We start from the raw sequence: 18956 nt of genomic DNA, 5'->3' as shown, positions 1-18956 counted from the left end.
AGTCAACACTCCTGGTAAAATCGTACCACGCCAAAATGTAACCATCGCCAAAAGTGGCACCCGTCTAATGTCGCATATCAAACTCAGAAAACATGATGAGTGGCGGCTGTCATGTCGCTGATGTGAATGCCTTCCTTCACATGACATGATGTAACAGAGCGTGTTCAGTATAGTGCTGTACGGTGTATTAGAGAGAGCAGACTCCATTCTGAGAGGTTAGCGGCGGTATGGTTACACCATTGCTGAAACAACAATCAGCTGTTTCCACTACGTTATTGTTAACATCCTACCTCTTAAACTTTCATACCCATTTCTACGTCCGATGTCCACACCTAGCAACCTTATCCAATGGCGTGTGTGGTAGTATCATGTGACTTCAAGGTGTTGCAATGCATAAAATGTATACAATTGAAACGTTGATCAATATCTTTAACAAATTGTTCATTAGATTTGTATTCTGAATACAAACCAGTATAAATTCCGTACATTACCCATATGAATTTTGCATTTAACTAGAATGATTATTTCTTAATCCATTTCTTAACAATTATAACTCTTAAGAAATATTGCTATCCTATAAATGCAATTTTGGTATTTTATGTTTTTGTGCAGTTTGAATAGTATTTTCATAATAAAGTTTTCACAGTTAAGAAGATATCGAAAGAAAAAATTAAAAATAGAATAAAAACTATAACCGGCAATTTGACTGTTCATGTCAGCCCTATTCAAATTGAACAAAAGACTGGTTTATTGAAGAAAGAAACCTCAAACAATTTAAAACAATATACATAAAAAAAATAAAACCCGGCCTTTCCGGACCTGTAATAACACATAAGCTAACAGGAATGTCAAACCAATTAGCTGTTAACGAAGTTTCTATTTCTTGATATCATAATTTGTTAATAGTAACTCTCCGTTCTTTTGAAAAGACTAGATAAAAGCGATTAACCGCCCCGGTCACTTTGAGGCTCAAACCGAATCTGACCTAGATCTGCATGTCAGGTACCCGAGGAAGCAGAACACGCTGACTTCGCCGGTACATCCGACCTTTAACCTTTTTCAGTGGTGATAATTCCCCCCTCGTTATCGATTTTGAGTCAGAATTCATGCATTTATATCGGTTACCTTTGTACTATAAAAGGTTTTAATTGTTTTAGTGACAAAATATATAAAATCGTCTTGATGTTTAAGGTTACTCTCCAGTTAATAAATATAGGTAAGTGATGTAATACCTTAACCTAAGATTATATTTACGATGCGTTAGATATTCCAAGGTCGCGCTATATTAAAACCTGAACTCGCGTCTTAACTTTTCTCCTACGAAACAAATTACCGTCACCCATCATCCATTATGCCCGTTTCTCTGTCATGATGAAGCCATGGCAGTAAAGCCGGTGTAAATTTACTGCCAATACGTAGTTTATCTCGTATGTTCTTTTTGGGATATTTATATTAACGTTTAATTGATGTCTTACTATCTAGATATGGAAACTTTCTTCTAAACACAAGCTTTTAAGAACTGATAAGGCAACCTAACCAACATTTACCGTACATATTAACACGTTCGTCCAAAATAATCTGTTTTCAATTTACCGACAAATGAATGTTTAATGTACCAAGTACAAGTTCATGCGAAACAAGAAAGTTTCAATAAAATTCTCAGTGTAAAAAACTTTTATTGTGTATGAAAAATCACATCGTAAACATAGAAATGCAATTTATATTAAAAAAAAACGCAGGCATATATCAACTACGGAAAGTTTAGGGCGGCAATCTCTGACACGGAACTCATATTGTCAGGTGTTTCGGGGGAAATAATTCTACATTCCGTCAATTAAAGAAATTCTATTATATATTTCCTGAATAAAATGAACAGTTTGAATACATGATTATGGATAGTAAAAAAATTTGGAACTCGAAATAATCCACAGTTATTATTTGATTGATATGAACTCTTCATATTTGTTTTCTGTAATTATATAATATGACATTTGAAACAAGATGGTAAAAAGTCATGGTGTGCATTTCTTTATTTTTCAGGCTGGTTAGCGCTTGTCACACCCATCAGGGACCCTCTCAGCGTTATATATACAGATCATCACGTGACACAAATAAGCACTACATCGCTTCTCGAGAAAGAAAAATGCATCCGGGGGAAATGTCCATACGACACGACTGATATCTGTAGAGAAACGCAGAGGAAAAAATAATTGTGGCGCATGATAGAAGTGTCAGTAGTTACATTGTATACGAACAAAAGGAGAATATTCGTAAAGCAAGCTGTGTGGAATATACTTGTATCCCAGGGACAATAACGGGAAGCTGCAATGTCTTCGAATAAAGGACCAACTGATTCGTCTACCATCTGTATTCAGTAACCGTCAAACCTCTCGACCAATCATGTCGACTTTGACAGTTCAAATCCCAGCGGTGTTATTGGTTCGCGTCCTTCTCAAAGCTAATTAGTAAATTAATTTACAAACTCGTTCAGCGAAACGTCTTGTGGTATCGCGTATCCCTGTCATGTTCCAAGGATCTTGTAAGCTTATAGTGTGAACTGACCTGGGTAAATGTCCATATATATAGGTATATATATATAAATATGTTGGACCTTCTCCTTGGTAAACTTGTAATGGTTAATCGCGACTCGAATAGCAGAGTACATAACGGGATACAACAATAACCCAAGCCATAATTTATATCTGATTGACATATTTCTCAGAGGGGACCATTCTTCCTTCTGTAAGTGATTTTGATATGGGGTTAGATCCATACAGCGAATTAATCCGTTGACATCTTTCTAGATCTTCAAGTGGAAATAGCGTCAAGAAATGTACTTCAACCCGTGATATGACCAAGGACTATTCAGAGTATAACTCTTGTCTTGACAACAGTCATGTTACTTTGACAACGGTGGAGTTACATTAGCAACACTAACATTGTCCTGGCAACGCTCGCGCTATATTGACAACGGCTGAAGAAATTTACACAAGTTAAACAGATTTGGATTATACAACGTTTTTGAATTTCTTTGCCATGTTGTAGTAAAACATAATTACCACCTTTATACGGCAATTTCTTCCAATTCTTATCCTCGGTGCTGCAACTGTCAAGGCGGAAAATTAGCTCGGGCTGTCCTGGTACCGTATCAGCTGTCAACACGGATGTTTATGGTCCCACTGACGTGCTCCACTATATCGGAAATCAAAGCGCCAAATAAACCGTGATTTTATGTTCTAATTGGATACAGTGTTCAGGTGTCCAAACACATGTGTTTGTATCATCCTTTTCAGTTATCAGAAATTCCAACTTTTTCTCCAATCGTGTAAGGAGATGCTGATCAGGTATTTGGGAGTTAAACTATCCTGGTGACGTGTTACGTCATATCGATGTCAGAAACCTTATACCTCACCAGCATGGTGCTGACGGATTTTATTGTGTCAACTAATCTTCTCTGTCTCTGAGTGTTCGTGTCTGACATCTCCCATTCGTACATGGATACTACATTCATCTTCACCAATATTTCTGAAGACGTCGACACACTATTGCGACCTCCTACTAAATAATCCGATACACAAGAAACGAAATGAACATTTGATAGACGGCGAACCCCCCAGTTAGCCATTAAACTTATGAAATTCAGAAAAAACGATAGTTTTCTCACAAGATGAAATAAATCGGATATAATGTTTGGCGACTAGCTCTCACCTGTTACGGAACCACAAGCCTGTCAGGACGTGGAGCGTCGAGTGTAGTGAGGCGTATGATGGACGAGACAGAAGTCGCTTTGGAATCTGTTCTAAATGTTTGGACGATCTGGTGTACTTATGAAACTCTACCCCGATAAATACAGGCCATATATCTGGATGAGAGGACTGACGGAATTTAAATTATTCTCAAACCAAAACTGAAATATAAAGATAAGGAGAAAGTTACGTTTTACACATGGACATCATGGTATTTGTCTACTTTGCTGAATTACGTGATCTGGAAATATAACCATAAAAGACCTCTTTAAGATAAAGACATCAGACTAGATAACCAATATCCACCGACTTCACGCCCGAGGAAATTCGGAAGCGTCAATATCATAAAATACCACAGGGATTCACACAACATATGGACACCCAAGAATTAAACTACTTCGAACAAGAAGACTTGGAACTTTACCTTGAACTAGACTGTTTTCATTGGCATTGGAAGAGACACGTGTTTCGTGGATATCGATAAATCTGATCGACTCTTTATAGATAAAAGGTAGTGGAGTCCTATACTTTATATGATATATTATCAATACATCAAACTCTACCACGGCTTCCACCATTCACGAGAGCGTGACAACTGTGTTAACGGAGCATCAGCGGTTCTCTGGTGTATTTACACCTGCTTGTTACACATACTTCCATTGTTATAGAGTTGACAGCGGTATATAATACGGACGGAGAAAATCCTCCAGGAACCTCGTGATGGTCATCTTCATACAAGGGAAGGAAAAGCCATCGCAAGAGATTCGACGAATATTTTAACAAATTTTGTATTTCGCCTTTATCATGACTGAGTACAATTATGAAGCCGTCTGTATAGAACCTCAATATCTAAGAGCGCAAACGTGAAATATCGAGATACAGTACTAATCATCAGCCGATAGTCGATATAATTGAGTTGTGGTCGTCGTTCGAGATAAAAAGTGTTGATGGGCACAGATAGGCTAATTTGAATGATTATCGCACCTGCCGCTCCATTTCCATAGTAACAGTTTCAACACCCTCCTAGGTCCTGGTGATGGGTTGTGTAATAGATGTGGTAATTGGTCCCCGTTGACAGTATCAGAAGGTCAATGTGGGTCTACGTCTGTGACTGAATATTATTGGAATTAACACATTATCGACGATAGTCAGAGTACTTACATGAAAGGATCGACAAATAGTAACAACGTAGATACAAACCGTAACACAGCGGTTTTTGAGTGCTTTGTCAAGATTTCTTTCGTTGGAATTGAATGAAAAAATGATTGATATGGAATTATATGGAATGTGTTTAAAACGACAACTAGGAAGTTTATAGTTCACTTGCATTAACAACACGTATGGATTATATTGTGGGTGTAACGTCAGGGAAGACGTACGGAAGTAATGCTTGTGTATGGACAACTGTGTGTATATCCACGGATGTATATATATATATAATTAATGCATTGGAATCAGATATTAAATACTAGGTTACAAATCGGCGATGGCCACTTGTTGGAAGCTGCTGTGTTAATTAGCCGTTTGTACGCGGTCTATCCTACAGCACTGTCGGATGTGAATTGTTGGAGAGTCCGACTATAGGAGAGTAGTACAGTAGGAAGTTACCGATACTCGCTATTGTCGCGCACCTGTTGGAGGTTTACTGGTACATAGGCTGGGATACCTGTCTCTGGCTATAGCAGCCTGCTGATACGACGGGCACGCGCTCACGAGCAGCTGATGTGTGATGATACAGTCCACTGTGGGTATAACGGGGTTGAGCTCCGGTGTATAGGCAGAACAGCGTGAGGAGACGATTCGCTGTGACTGAGAGTTGACGGTTCTGATACACGTACGCGGTATTCTGTAGGTTTTGATTCAGATGCTGGATAACCGGGGAGCATTGTCATGTCCCATAGCGTTGTCAGTGAGAGCAGCACTACGGCTCTAACAGGTAGCTACTCCAGGTAGATATTAAATCAACAGGTAGCTACTCCAGGTAGATATTTAATCAACAGGTAGCGCAAGAACAATAGGCGTGTACAGTGATAAATAGCGGCATGTCAAATCAACATTAACAAGTTCTACAGAGTTCAGTGGTTCAGATCTGTAATAGAGAGTAAAGATTTAAAAGATATTGAGTAGGAGAAAATGTTGATTTCAAACTCGTCGGATTAGTGTAATATTATATCGTTACCTGTTGAAATAAATGAAGAAATTGAACAGCATTTGATAGTATAAAAACTATCGCCGAACTTTTTAAAAGTTTTACAGTTCACAGAAAAACTGACGTAAACGGTCATCATGCTAAACAGCAGTGTAAGCGGAGGAGGTATGGATCGGGGTTCGATTCAGGATTACAATGTAGGCGACGGAGGAGGAGGGGGAGGGTCAAACCTCACCAGTATCAATACGGAGGATTTTATCATACAAAATACAACGAATTTTCCATTACACAGTGAAACAACCGATTTTAGCTATTCCGATTTTTGGCCTTTTATATCGTGTGAAGATAATGACACTTTAGGCTGCAACGAGTCTTTACAACTAAATAACGTATCTCTGTTGAACGAGACGGGGTCCATGAACGGGACCCTAATAGGGGAGGAGATGGAGTATCGTTACTGGACATTGTTCCTCCTTACCTTCCCTTTTTTCACGGTGTTCGGGAATGTCCTTGTTGTTATGAGCGTGTACCGAGAGCGGAGTCTGCGCACTGCCACCAACTATTTCATCTGTTCACTGGCGGTAGCGGATATCATGGTGGCCGTCATGGTGATGCCCCTAGCTGTGTATATGGAGGTAAGTCATTCGAACCCAAAACCACATACACATTAAACATAATGGCAATAAATGTGTGTATATGTTTGTTCGTCCTTGTTTCTTCAGCTGACGTCCTTTTAAGCAACTAACAAGGTACGCGGGGATTTTCAATTGATATGATGTATACGCTAAAATTTTAAAAGTTTTGTAACTAAAACATATATATATACATATAGAAATGTAACTTAGCAACACAAATGACGAAGGAAGACAACTTTTTATGTATATACGTAAGTGTGTCCGTAACAATATCGTAATTCCTCAATTATGCATAAACATTTCGTCCCCATAAACTAAACACAGATATCGTTATTCTGATAGGCAGATATTTTTTTCTTCTGTAATACATCTGGCTGGCGTTATTCAATGTTTTAAATTGAAAGGCAAGGTCACCCTAACCTCGGTCACCAAACGTATACATGCTGTTTTGTCTTCGAATTACTCGGGTTGCGAAGGACAGAGACTAGGGGTCTTAGAAATATCAATGACATATACTGATATGAAAATATTACATATACAAACTAGACCAAATATATCGCTCGGCTAGAGAGATCTTCTTTTTAGCTTGTTCGGTTGAGCGTAAGACTAGGAAACCAGAGGTCCCGGGTTCGATCCCTTGTGGAGGCAGTGATTTAAAACTAATTAATCCTGCGCTCTGTTACATAGACAAATTACAAAAGGCTACTAATACAGTGGTAAAAAGGTCATATATTAACCTACCTATCTCATTAGTATAGATATCGGCAGGTAATTGTATTCTAACTAATGCAGCACTGCCATGGTAGATTATTCCGTAGAACTAACTAATGTAGCACTGCCATGGTATATTATTCTGTAGAACTAACTAATACAGCACTGTCATGGTAGATTATTCCGTAGAACTAACTAATGTAGCACTACCATGGTAGATTATTCCGTAGAACTAACTAATACAGCACTCCCATGGTAGATTATTCTGTAGAACTAACTAATACAGCACTGCCATGGTAGATTATTCTGTATAACTAACTAATACAGCACTGCCATGGTAGTATATTCCGTAGAACTAACTAATGTAGCACTGCCATGGTAGAATATTCCGTAGAACTAACTAATACAGCACTGCCATGGTAGATTATTCCGTAGAACTAACTAATGTAGCACTGCCATGGTAGATTATTCTGTAGAACTAACTAATGTAGCACTGCCATGGTAGATTATTCCGTAGAACTAACTAATGTAGCACTACCATGGTAGATTATTCCGTAGAACTAACTAATACAGCACTCCCATGGTAGATTATTCTGTAGAACTAACTAATACAGCACTGCCATGGTAGATTATTCTGTAGAACTAACTAATACAGCACTGCCATGGTAGTATATTCCGTAGAACTAACTAATGTAGCACTGCCATGGTAGAATATTCCGTAGAACTAACTAATACAGCACTGCCATGGTAGATTATTCCGTAGAACTAACTAATGTAGCACTGCCATGGTAGATTATTCCGTAGAACTAACTAATGTAGCACTGCCATGGTAGATTATTCTGTAGAACTAACTAATGTAGCACTGCCATGGTAGATTATTCCGTAGAACTAACTAATGTAGCACTGCCATAGTAGATTATTCCGTAGAACTGTAATTGATACTCCCTAATCTATATGCACCTATTATCCATCCTGGCCTATTAGTTACCGATAGTTAGAGATAAAATCACTCAACATTAACCATTTGCTGTTCATTGTGTATTTGTACCTAAAGTCGACATTCAGTCCCATTGGAATCGAGACTGTATTTACTTTTTTTCATTTCCATTGGTTTGCGTCCTGATTTTTTTTAAATTAGCCAGATATATATTACAAGAAACTATACAATCTAGTTGAGTAACCATACTTGGTACAAAGTATAACCTGTGTGGTGGGGCTGTGGAATATATTCAATAGTTTTGTTGATATCGTCGTATATTTGTCGTTATGTTGACGTCGTAGTATAGTTTGTCGTTATGTTGACGCTGTGGTATAATTTGTCGTTATGTTGACGCTGTGGTAAAGTTTGTCGTTATGATGACGTTCTGGTATAGTTTGTCGTTATGTTGACGCCGTGGTATAATTTGTCGTTATGTTGACATCGTGGTAAAGTTTGTCGTTATGTTGACGTCGTGGTATAATTTGTCGTTATGTTGACGCTGTGGTATAATTTGTCGTTATGTTGACGTCGTGGTATAATTTGTCGTTATGTTGATGCCGTGATGTAGTGTGTCGTTATGTTGACGTCGTGGTATAATTTGTCGTTATGTTGACGTCATGGTATAATTTGTCGTTATGTTGACGTCATGGTATAATTTGTCGTTATGTTGACGTCATGGTATAATTTGTCGTTATGTTGACGCTGTGGTTTAGAGTGTCGTTATGTTGACGCTGTGGTATAATTTGTCGTTATGTTGACGCTTTGGTAAAGTTTGTCGTTATGGTGACGCTGTGATATATTTTGTGATCTTTTGCTTACACTGTGATATTTTTTTGCATTTTTTCGTTGACGCTTTGGTAGTTTTCATCGTGATGACACTGTGGTAGTTTTCATCGTATAGACACTGTGGTAGTTTTCATCGTGTAGACACTGCGGTAGTTTTCATCGTGTAGACACTGCGGTAGTTTTCATCGTGGTGACACTGCGGTAATTTTCATCGTGGTGACGCTGACATATTTCAGTCATTAAATGAACACTGTGACATATTTTTAAATATGTTTGATAGTCTGGTTTCGATCACAGTGCTGAACATGTCCTGCATTATTCCAAATGGCTCCCGCGATATGGTTTGTGTAATATATAATTTATATCTACATCTTCCTACTTTAAACAAATTGAAATCTTTGTTTGTTACGTTGGTTGTCGAGTAAAGCTAGAAAGTGATTCCTCAAAGGAGAAAGTCCTTTAAATAAAGTGAAATAAAGTATTAAAACGTTACCATGGTTGCCATGTTGTAAATATCAGCCTTGATAATGTTTTACGTTTTAAAAACAAATGTCAGCGTTTTGTCATCATAAACCACTAAGCCCCTTCGGTGTATTTTTAAAGAAACTGTTTGTTGTATGACAGTCTTTGATGCAAAGAGAAAGGTGTTTTAAATTGAAGTTTATTTGATATAAGGTACATGTATTACTCGTTACGAACGCTGTGTAGTAGGTTTTCCTCGTTACCAACACTGTGTTGTAGGTATTCCTCGTTACCAACACTGTGTAGTAGGTATTCCCCGTTACCAACACTGTGTTGTAGGTATTTCTCGTTACCAACACTGTGTAGTAGGTATTCCTCGTTACCAACACGGTGTAGTAGGTATTCCTCGTTACCAACCCTGTGTAGTAGATATTCCTCGTTACCAACACTGTGTAGTAGGTATTCCTCGTTACCAACACTGTGTAGTAGGTATTCCTCGTTACCAACACTGTGCAGTAGGTATTCCTCGTTACCAACACTGTGTAGTAGGTATTCCTCGTTACGAACGCTGTGTAGTAGGTATTCCTCGTTACCAACACTGTGTTGTAGGTATTCCTCGTTACCAACACTGTGTAGTAGGTATTCCTCGTTACCAACACTGTGTAGTAGGTATTCCTCGTTACCAACACTGTGTAGTAGGTATTCCTCGTTACCAACCTTGTGTAGTAGGTATTCCTCGTTACCAACACTGTGTAGTAGGTATTCCTCGTTACCAACGCTGTGTAGTAGGTATTCCTCGTTACCAACACTGTGTAGTAGGTATTCCTCGTTACAAACACTGTGTAGTAGGTATTCCTCGTTACCAACACTGTGTAGTAGGTATTCCTCGTTACCAACACTGTGTAGTAGGTATTCCTCGTTACCAACACTGTGTAGTAGGTATTCCTCGTTACCAACACTGTGTAGTAGGTATTCCTCGTTACCAACACTGTGTTGTAGGTATTCCTCGTTACGAACGCTGTGTAGTAGGTATTCCTCGTTACCAACACTGTGTAGTAGGTATTCCTCGTTACCAACACTGTGTAGTAGGTATTCCTCGTTACCAACACTGTGTAGTAGGTATTCCTCGTTACAAACACGGTGTAGTAGGTATTCCTCGTTACCAACACTGTGTAGTAGGTATTCCTCGTTACCAACACTGTGTAGTAGGTATTCCTCGTTACCAACACTGTGTAGTAGGTATTCCCCGTTACCAACACTGTGTTGTAGGTATTTCTCGTTACCAACACTGTGTAGTAGGTATTCCTCGTTACCAACACGGTGTAGTAGGTATTCCTCGTTACCAACCCTGTGTAGTAGATATTCCTCGTTACCAACACTGTGTAGTAGGTATTCCTCGTTACCAACACTGTGTAGTAGGTATTCCTCGTTACCAACACTGTGCAGTAGGTATTCCTCGTTACCAACACTGTGTAGTAGGTATTCCTCGTTACGAACGCTGTGTAGTAGGTATTCCTCGTTACCAACACTGTGTTGTAGGTATTCCTCGTTACCAACACTGTGTAGTAGGTATTCCTCGTTACCAACACTGTGTAGCAGGTATTCCTCGTTACCAACCTTGTGTAGTAGGTATTCCTCGTTACCAACACTGTGTTGTAGGTATTCCTCGTTACCAACCTTGTGTAGTAGGTATTCCTCGTTACTAACACGGTGTAGTAGGTATTCCTCGTTACCAACACAGTGTTGTAGGTAATCCTCGTTACCATGGTATGCGGTAGGCCTATAATGATTGATGAAGACGTTAGTGTGTCATTATTCCTTCTGACATGTAAACGTACCCCAAGTGGAGTGCACTATACATGTATCAACACCCAGAGAGATATTTTTATAAAAAAAATAATTCGGTAATCTAACCCATACCTAAAGATACCCTGATGATATTATTTCGATTATCTATAAACACATACATGTAAAATATAAAGATATAAAAAATCAAATTAATATCATGGAAATATCTCCAGTTATATGTATATGTTAAGACTTTATCGAAAAAATATCATCAGAGTATCTCTGGGTACATGAAATATCATCATACAACATTTGTGTTCAAATTAGGGAATGTTCAATTAAAATTATTTTAAACATATCTATTATCATATTATATGCGTGTTTTGTAGGTGAGTGAAATTCAACCTAATGTTATTATAATGATACATCATCAATAAACAGGTGTTTCATTCATTGTTATCTTAACTTGTAGTAAATGCCAATACAAGTTTGTCAAATATGACTGAAACAAAAGTCTGTCACAAATTCTGATCTGTTTGAAATATGTGTAAGCATTTTTCGTCACCGGACAAATTTTAAATCACAGTTTAAAACACTTTAAAGTAATTTTAAAGCATGTTTTAAAGCAAATTAAAGATTAGTTTGAAGTTGTAGCTTTTAACTGATCGTTATTAAAATCCTCTAATGAATCACGTTCAATTAGATGATTCTAAATCTAAGATATAAACTACGATTATAGATTACGTGGACGGAAATATCGAACAGTTACTAGTCATTATACAGTGACTTTACCTTAACGTGATGGCGTTTATCTTCGGGACATTTCTGTTTTAAGACAATTACTAAAATGTGTCATGCATTATATTGTTATATGATATGTTAATTAGTCCCATTAACGTAAATTAACAAATTATCATTTAGGAGTTTACATCATTAGAATAGCACCTTTAAATGAGGAGGTTTTAAATATGTACAGTTGAGGGAAAATTAAATTTGGTATCTAGTCACTTCCTAGTGCACGCCTGGTAAACGAGAGTAGTGAACAAGGGTAGTGAAGTAGGGTAGTGAAGTAGGGTAGTGAACTAGGAACTAGGGTAGTGGAGTAGGGTAGTGAACTAGGGTAGTGAACTAGGGTAGTGAACTAGGAACTGGGGTAGTGAACTAGGAACTAGGGTAGTGACTTAGGGTAGTGAAGTAGGGTAGTGAACAAGGGTAGTGAACTAGGGTAGTGACTTAGGGTAGTGAACTAGGGTAGTGACTTTGGGTAGTGTCTTAGGGTAGTGAACTAGGGTAGTGACTTAGGGTAGTGAACTAGGGTAGTGACTTAGGGAAGTGAACTAGGGTAGTGAACTAGGAACTAGGGTAGTGGAGTAGGGTAGTGAACTAGGGTAGTGAACTAGGAACTGGGGTAGTGAACTAGGAACTAGGGTAGTGACTTAGGGTAGTGAACTAGGGTAGTGAACTAGGAACTAGGGTAGTGGAGTAGGGTAGTGAACTAGGGTAGTGAACTAGGGTAGTGACTTAGGGTAGTGAACTGGGAACTAGGGTAATGAACTAGGAACAAGGGTAGTGAACTACGGTAGTGAACTAGGGTAGTGAACTAGGGTAGTGAACTAGGAACTAGGGTAGTGAACTAGGGTAGTGAACTAGGGTAATGAACAAGGTAGTGAACTAGACTATATGTGTCGAGAAATGGTTATAGAACCGCATACTTCTAACTGTTTCGTCATTTCTGCCCCTATCGTTATGTACGAGACTTAGAACCAACCAGCTTATTGGTGTAGTTGTTTTGGTATTTCGTCCCTTGGCATTATCATTGAGTATTAAATGGACCAACTAGTTGAATGGCGTAGCTGTTTCGTAATTTCTGCCCATCGCATTATTAGCCGGTCTTAATACCAACTACATATGTACCTCAGTTATTTAGTTACATGTCATTGATAAGTTTATAAAACAAGAATATTAAAATCTTCCTTAATAACTGTAAAGATATAGGGACCAATACCACAATTAATAACAAAGACATGTGACACCGGTTATTGATACCACTGTTACCTGGCTTTTGTAATTACACACCGGAAGTCGGGGTATGTAGGAACAGGAAGTGAAAGATAATTATTTGGCGCCTTATTGGTGATCAATACATCAATTAACATCGTCCCTTAGTGTACCATTGTTTCTCTTTTAAACCTCCAGAAATGATAATTGACACTTTAATAGTTTTTATATCGATTTGATAAAAGAATGTGCATGTTATTGTAGGTAAAACATATTGATTACCTCACAACCCCTCTGATCAAATATTTATCTCAGGATACCAAGCTTGATCTACTGGTCCGTGTGATCTATGTCAGGTATGTTACTAATGCGCCGTCCGACCGCCAACCCAAATAAATACTACACCACAATGGATTCCGTAAGTAAAGTCGTCGATTTGATTAAGTGTCTCCTGATTGAAGCGGTATTCAAACAAACCCTGTTCTTAGATACACCTTAAACTTATAGGATCTAAGATATATCCTCACAAAAACAACTCTTATTTTTTATTGATAAAACTATGTAATGTGTAATGAAAGAGGTAAAAATGTTTCTTTTACCTGCAATATTATGCAAGAAATGCGATTTTTGTGTATTGAAAACTTGTAGGTAATTAATATCGGTATGATGATAAATAGTCGGCGGAAAACAACTTGTCATTGTATATTTAATAACGATTATAAAAGTGAAAACAAAACAATGTAAGGCATTGAATTAGATTAAATTAATTTATTCAATTTCAAAGTCGTTTCCCCGAAATCTGTAGGTATCTTTTTCCAGTGATTTTCGTTGACCTTATGACTTTACAGCGTGTTAACTCAGCGGTTGTAGTTAGATATGGAGTCAAAAGAGACAATGCTGGTTGTGAAGGATCACTAACTGGCCAAGTATACACAGTAATCCATTAAAATGGAAACTTTATATTACATCAATTGTAAAACCAGTTATGCCAGCTTATATTTATTTCGCTTGTTTGGCCGGATGGAAGCGCGCGAGGGGTCTTACTGTGAGAGAGAACAGGACTTCCCAGAAAAAACACGTTGTCGGGAAGGTGACCCCTGACCTTTTAACGTCCGACCAGTAAATCAATCCATTAAAGTCATCGTCAGTATTTCACGGTGATTTGGTCATATTGAGACAAAATGATCATTAAATGAGAGTGTCTATCGGACGAGTTTATAGTGCTATCTCTCTGAAATGTCTCACATTGACACAGTCACGTGATACCACATCAGGTCACATTATATTGATAATGGGCGAACCAGTGAGTAGCAAATTTATAGACTTTAGTTAGTCTCGGCCAAGTTATAGAACTAATAACATTTCTAACACGTGTTAACGTTCAGCCTAAAGCCAGGTAATAGCAACATTGAGTACAACTACTCCCTACCTACAAGAACAGATAATAACACTTTTATGATCAAATTAATTGCAACAGTAGTGCGTCCGCGATTGAGAGTTTACTTCTAAAGAACTGTAAGTCAGTTTAATGAAAGAAATAGTTTAAATGAAGTGATATGTACAATGTACGTCAGTTTTAAAGGAAGATTTTGATTTTAGCGAACTGTACGTCGGCGTTAGAGAAAGAGCTTGAATCTGGTGAACTGTTCGTAGGTTTAAGACACGTGGTGACACACGTGACGTAATAATGTTATTGTGTAACCAGACTGTATCAACATTGGTGTAACACAGTGACACGTGAATTTAACAACCGACGGACAAGGCAGATCGTATTAATATAAATACTTTGACACGTGGTGACACACGTGACGTAATAATGTTATTGTGTTATCAGACTGTATCAACATTGGTGTAACACAGTGACACGTGGTGACACACGTGACGTAATAATGTTATTGGGTCACCACTAGACTGTATCAACATTGGTGGAACACAGTGACACGTGGTGATACACGTGACGTAATAATGTTATTGGGTCACCACTAGACTGTATAAACATTGGTGGAACACAGTGACACGTGGTGATACACGTGACGTAATAATGTTATTGGGTCACCACTAGACTGTATCAACATTGGTGGAACACAGTGACACGTGGTGATACACGTGACGTAATAATGTTATTGGGTCACCACTAGACTGTATCAACATTGGTGTAACACAGTGACACGTGGTGACACACGTGACGTAATAATGTTATTGTGTTATCAGACTGTATCAACATTGGTGTAACACAATGACACGTGGTGACACACGTGACGTAATAATGTTATTGTGTTACCACTAGATTTTATCAACACTGGTGTTACACGTGGTGACACGTGGTGACACACGTGACGTAATAATGTTATTGTGTTACCACTAGACTGTATCAACATTGGTGTAACACAGTGTCACGTGGTGACACACGTGACGTAATAATGTTATTGTGTCACCACCAGAGTGTATCAACATTGGTGTGACACGTGGTGACACGCGTGACGTAATATTGGTGACACACGTGACGTAATAATGGTGACACCCGTGACGTAATAATGTTATTGTGTTACCACTAGACTGTATCAACATTGGTGTGACACGTGGTGACACATGTGACGTAATAATGTTATTGTGTTACCAGACTGTATCAACATTGGTGTAACACAGTGACACGTGGTGACACACGTGACGTAATAATGCTATTGTGTTACCACTAGATTGTATCAACATTGGTGTAACTCGTACACACTTTACCAACTGTGGAAAACCAATTTAACTTTCAAGTACCTATCTTAACGTCATGTTAATGTTGATTCAAATTAGTAGAATGTATCCTGTTTTGCCCGGGGCTGTCTGCCGGGACGGGCTTGAGTGGGCTAACAAAAGAAGTGTTCAATTTAGAAAAGGTCGATGTGTGTTCTAAATGATCCTTCCTTTACCTAGGGTTCTGTTCGAAGTCGTCCGGAGATTAGATTGCGTGCCACACATTTTGTAGTTTTAATTGAGTTTATGTTGATCAAAGTTGTAATTCTTTTATTTCTCAAGGATACAGTTTCTGTTTGAGGGAATAACGACCGAGGAATTCCTAAAGATGTCTGGTAATATGTCTGTGGTGTTAACATTTGTGAAACTGAATCATTATGTATTATTGAAACGTGGTCTTACAGGTGTTGACTGACAGGTTTATACCATACATACCATTCAGTTATTACCTAAATCCCCGAGGGAAGGAAACACTACCCTGATGGGAACAAATCCAAAGAAGGTAAAAATCTAGTAATTCCTACTCAGAATCGATGGCAAAGGCTTACACAGGATACGTAACGGATACATGTCTATATTGCGGCTTGTTTTATTGGTTTAATGCTAGACATGTTTAATGTCTAATAAATGATATAAAACTTGTAATACAGGTGATTCGTCCTTCAAAGACTCGTCATAGATGTTAAATAAAATCAACAGGCAATGCGCTGGAACCTCGTTTGTGATTTTTATGTTCTAATCGTATAGTTGATGACTTTCTAACGTTTATATATGGGATTTTATTTCGGGTAAAGTAACGTCAATGATATCAATGACAACATCCAACGGTATCCGACAACACTCGACAACATCCGACTATATCCGACAACATCCAACAGTATCCACTTACTCGCGACAATATCCGGCAACATCTAACAGTATCCGACAACATCCAACAGTATCCGACAGTATCCGACAATATCCAACAGTATCCACTTACTCGCGACAATATCCGACAACATCCAACAGTATCCGACAACATCCAACAGTATCCGACAACATCCGACAATATCCGACAGTATCCGACAACACCCGACAACATCCGACTATATCCGACAACATCCAACAGTATCCGCTTACTCGCGACAGTATCCGGCAACATCTAACAGTATCCGACAACATCCAACAGTATCCGACAACATCCAACGGTATCCGACAACATCCGACAACATCCGACTATATCCGACAACATCCAACAGTATCCGCTTACTCGCGACAATATCCGACAACATCCAACAGTATCCGACAACATCCAACAGTATCCGACAACATCCGACAATATCCGACAGTATCCGACAACACCCGACAACATCCGACTATATCCGACAACATCCAACAGTATCCGCTTACTCGCGACAATATCCGGCAACATCTAACAGTATCCGACAACATCCAACAGTATCCGACAACATGCAACAGTATCCGACAACACCCGACAACATCCGACAATATCCGACAACATCCGACAATATCCGACAATATCCGAGAACATCCGATAACATCCGACAATATCCGACAACATCCGACAATATCAAGCAATATCCCATCTTGTCGACTCGTATAGCTTTCACTTTCGGTAATACAAAAGTTCTAACAACATCATCAACCAAATCAAACTAACTGCGCATTATGTTTTAACTTGTCAAATCATATCGCTGTCACTGTTGTAACATAACAATAAAATAATTTAGATTAAAGTCCTCTGCATTATATTGTAAACTTACGAATATACCCCTGTCACTGCCGATACCATATCTATTTATATATCGAGTAACGCCTTTCCAATAGACACCCGATTGTTCGGAGCCTGGATCTATATGGCCTCCTATTATCTTCATTGCTCATAATGCATCGCCATAGTGATAACGTAAAAGGAGGCATTAGAACTAATTATCAACGTACAGATACAACAAAGGGAGACAAGGTCAAGAGAGGGTCAACGATTTACCCAACAGGTGGTGGTCACTGTGTAAATAATCACACTCATAATCGAGGTAGCGACTCGTTAATCTGTAGTTAGATTATTTTATATTTCTCTGTCAATACTCCTCCAATATAAGTGGTGTATGAATAGTAAATATAGCGAGACTGATACGATACGATAGTGCGACAACAGGTTAATATTTTTTTCTAATCAATAGCTTAATAGGGGGCAGATTGTTGGAAAAGAAACGTAATAATATACACAATATAGCGAGAAAAACACATCGACGGTATATTGTAAGGTACATGTATAGATGGTCCGATGTAACAATAGACTAAATAATAGAAAACGCGATATTATTAGAGGGAGCGTAAGTAAGGCCACTAGTAGATATAGAGGAAGCGATAAAGGGAGGGAATTCAGTGGAGGATGTGATAAGAGAAGAGAAATTCGTAGAGGACGCGAGTTTGTGGTGGAAATGACCCGACGCGATATAGTGAGCGAAATTAGCAGAGGATGCGATATTGCGAGGGAAAGCAGCAAAGGATGCGATTTAGCGACGGAAATTAGCAGAGGTTACAATTTACCGAGGGAAAATAGCAGCAGATACGGTATTAAGATGGAAATAAGCAGAGGATGCGATATGGCGAGGAAAATTAGCAGAGGGTGCGGTATAGTGATGGGAATTTGCAGAGGATACGATATGACGAGGGAACATAGCAGAGGACGCGAGATTACGAGGGACTTTAGCAGAGGATGCGATATAGCGATGACAATTAGCAGAGGACGCGATATATCGACACCGATAGATAAAGGATAAATTACTATGAGGCAGTTTGATAGAGAACAAAGTAAACAAGAATATTGACAACGAGGCTATGGTGTACGTTATATAATAGACACGTAGATAACACAATTAATCTATAGATACAGTCATTACGTATTCCGTGATGGTTTATTAGGATAACTGAACGAAACAGATTTAAACAGCCTAGCT

General features: G+C 38.5%; 1 protein-coding gene across 1 annotated transcript in view; it reads left to right on the top strand.

Moving 5' to 3' along the window:
• The first annotated feature begins 2679 nt into the window (after positions 1 to 2679).
• The window catches only part of LOC117340862 (D(2) dopamine receptor A-like), a 61238-nt gene continuing 44961 nt past the window's right edge, over positions 2680 to 18956 (top strand). The window contains exon 1 of the mRNA XM_033902637.1: positions 2680 to 6530. Within this exon, the coding sequence (XP_033758528.1) occupies positions 6033 to 6530 (498 nt within the window). The 5' untranslated portion in view covers positions 2680 to 6032. The remainder of the gene's footprint in view (positions 6531 to 18956) is intronic.

Source organism: Pecten maximus, chromosome 13 (genome assembly GCF_902652985.1).
Source record: "Pecten maximus chromosome 13, xPecMax1.1, whole genome shotgun sequence".
NCBI lineage: Eukaryota > Metazoa > Mollusca > Bivalvia > Pectinida > Pectinidae > Pecten > Pecten maximus.
Note: the sequence above shows the minus strand (reverse complement) of the source record. Positions and strands in the feature narration are given on the sequence as shown.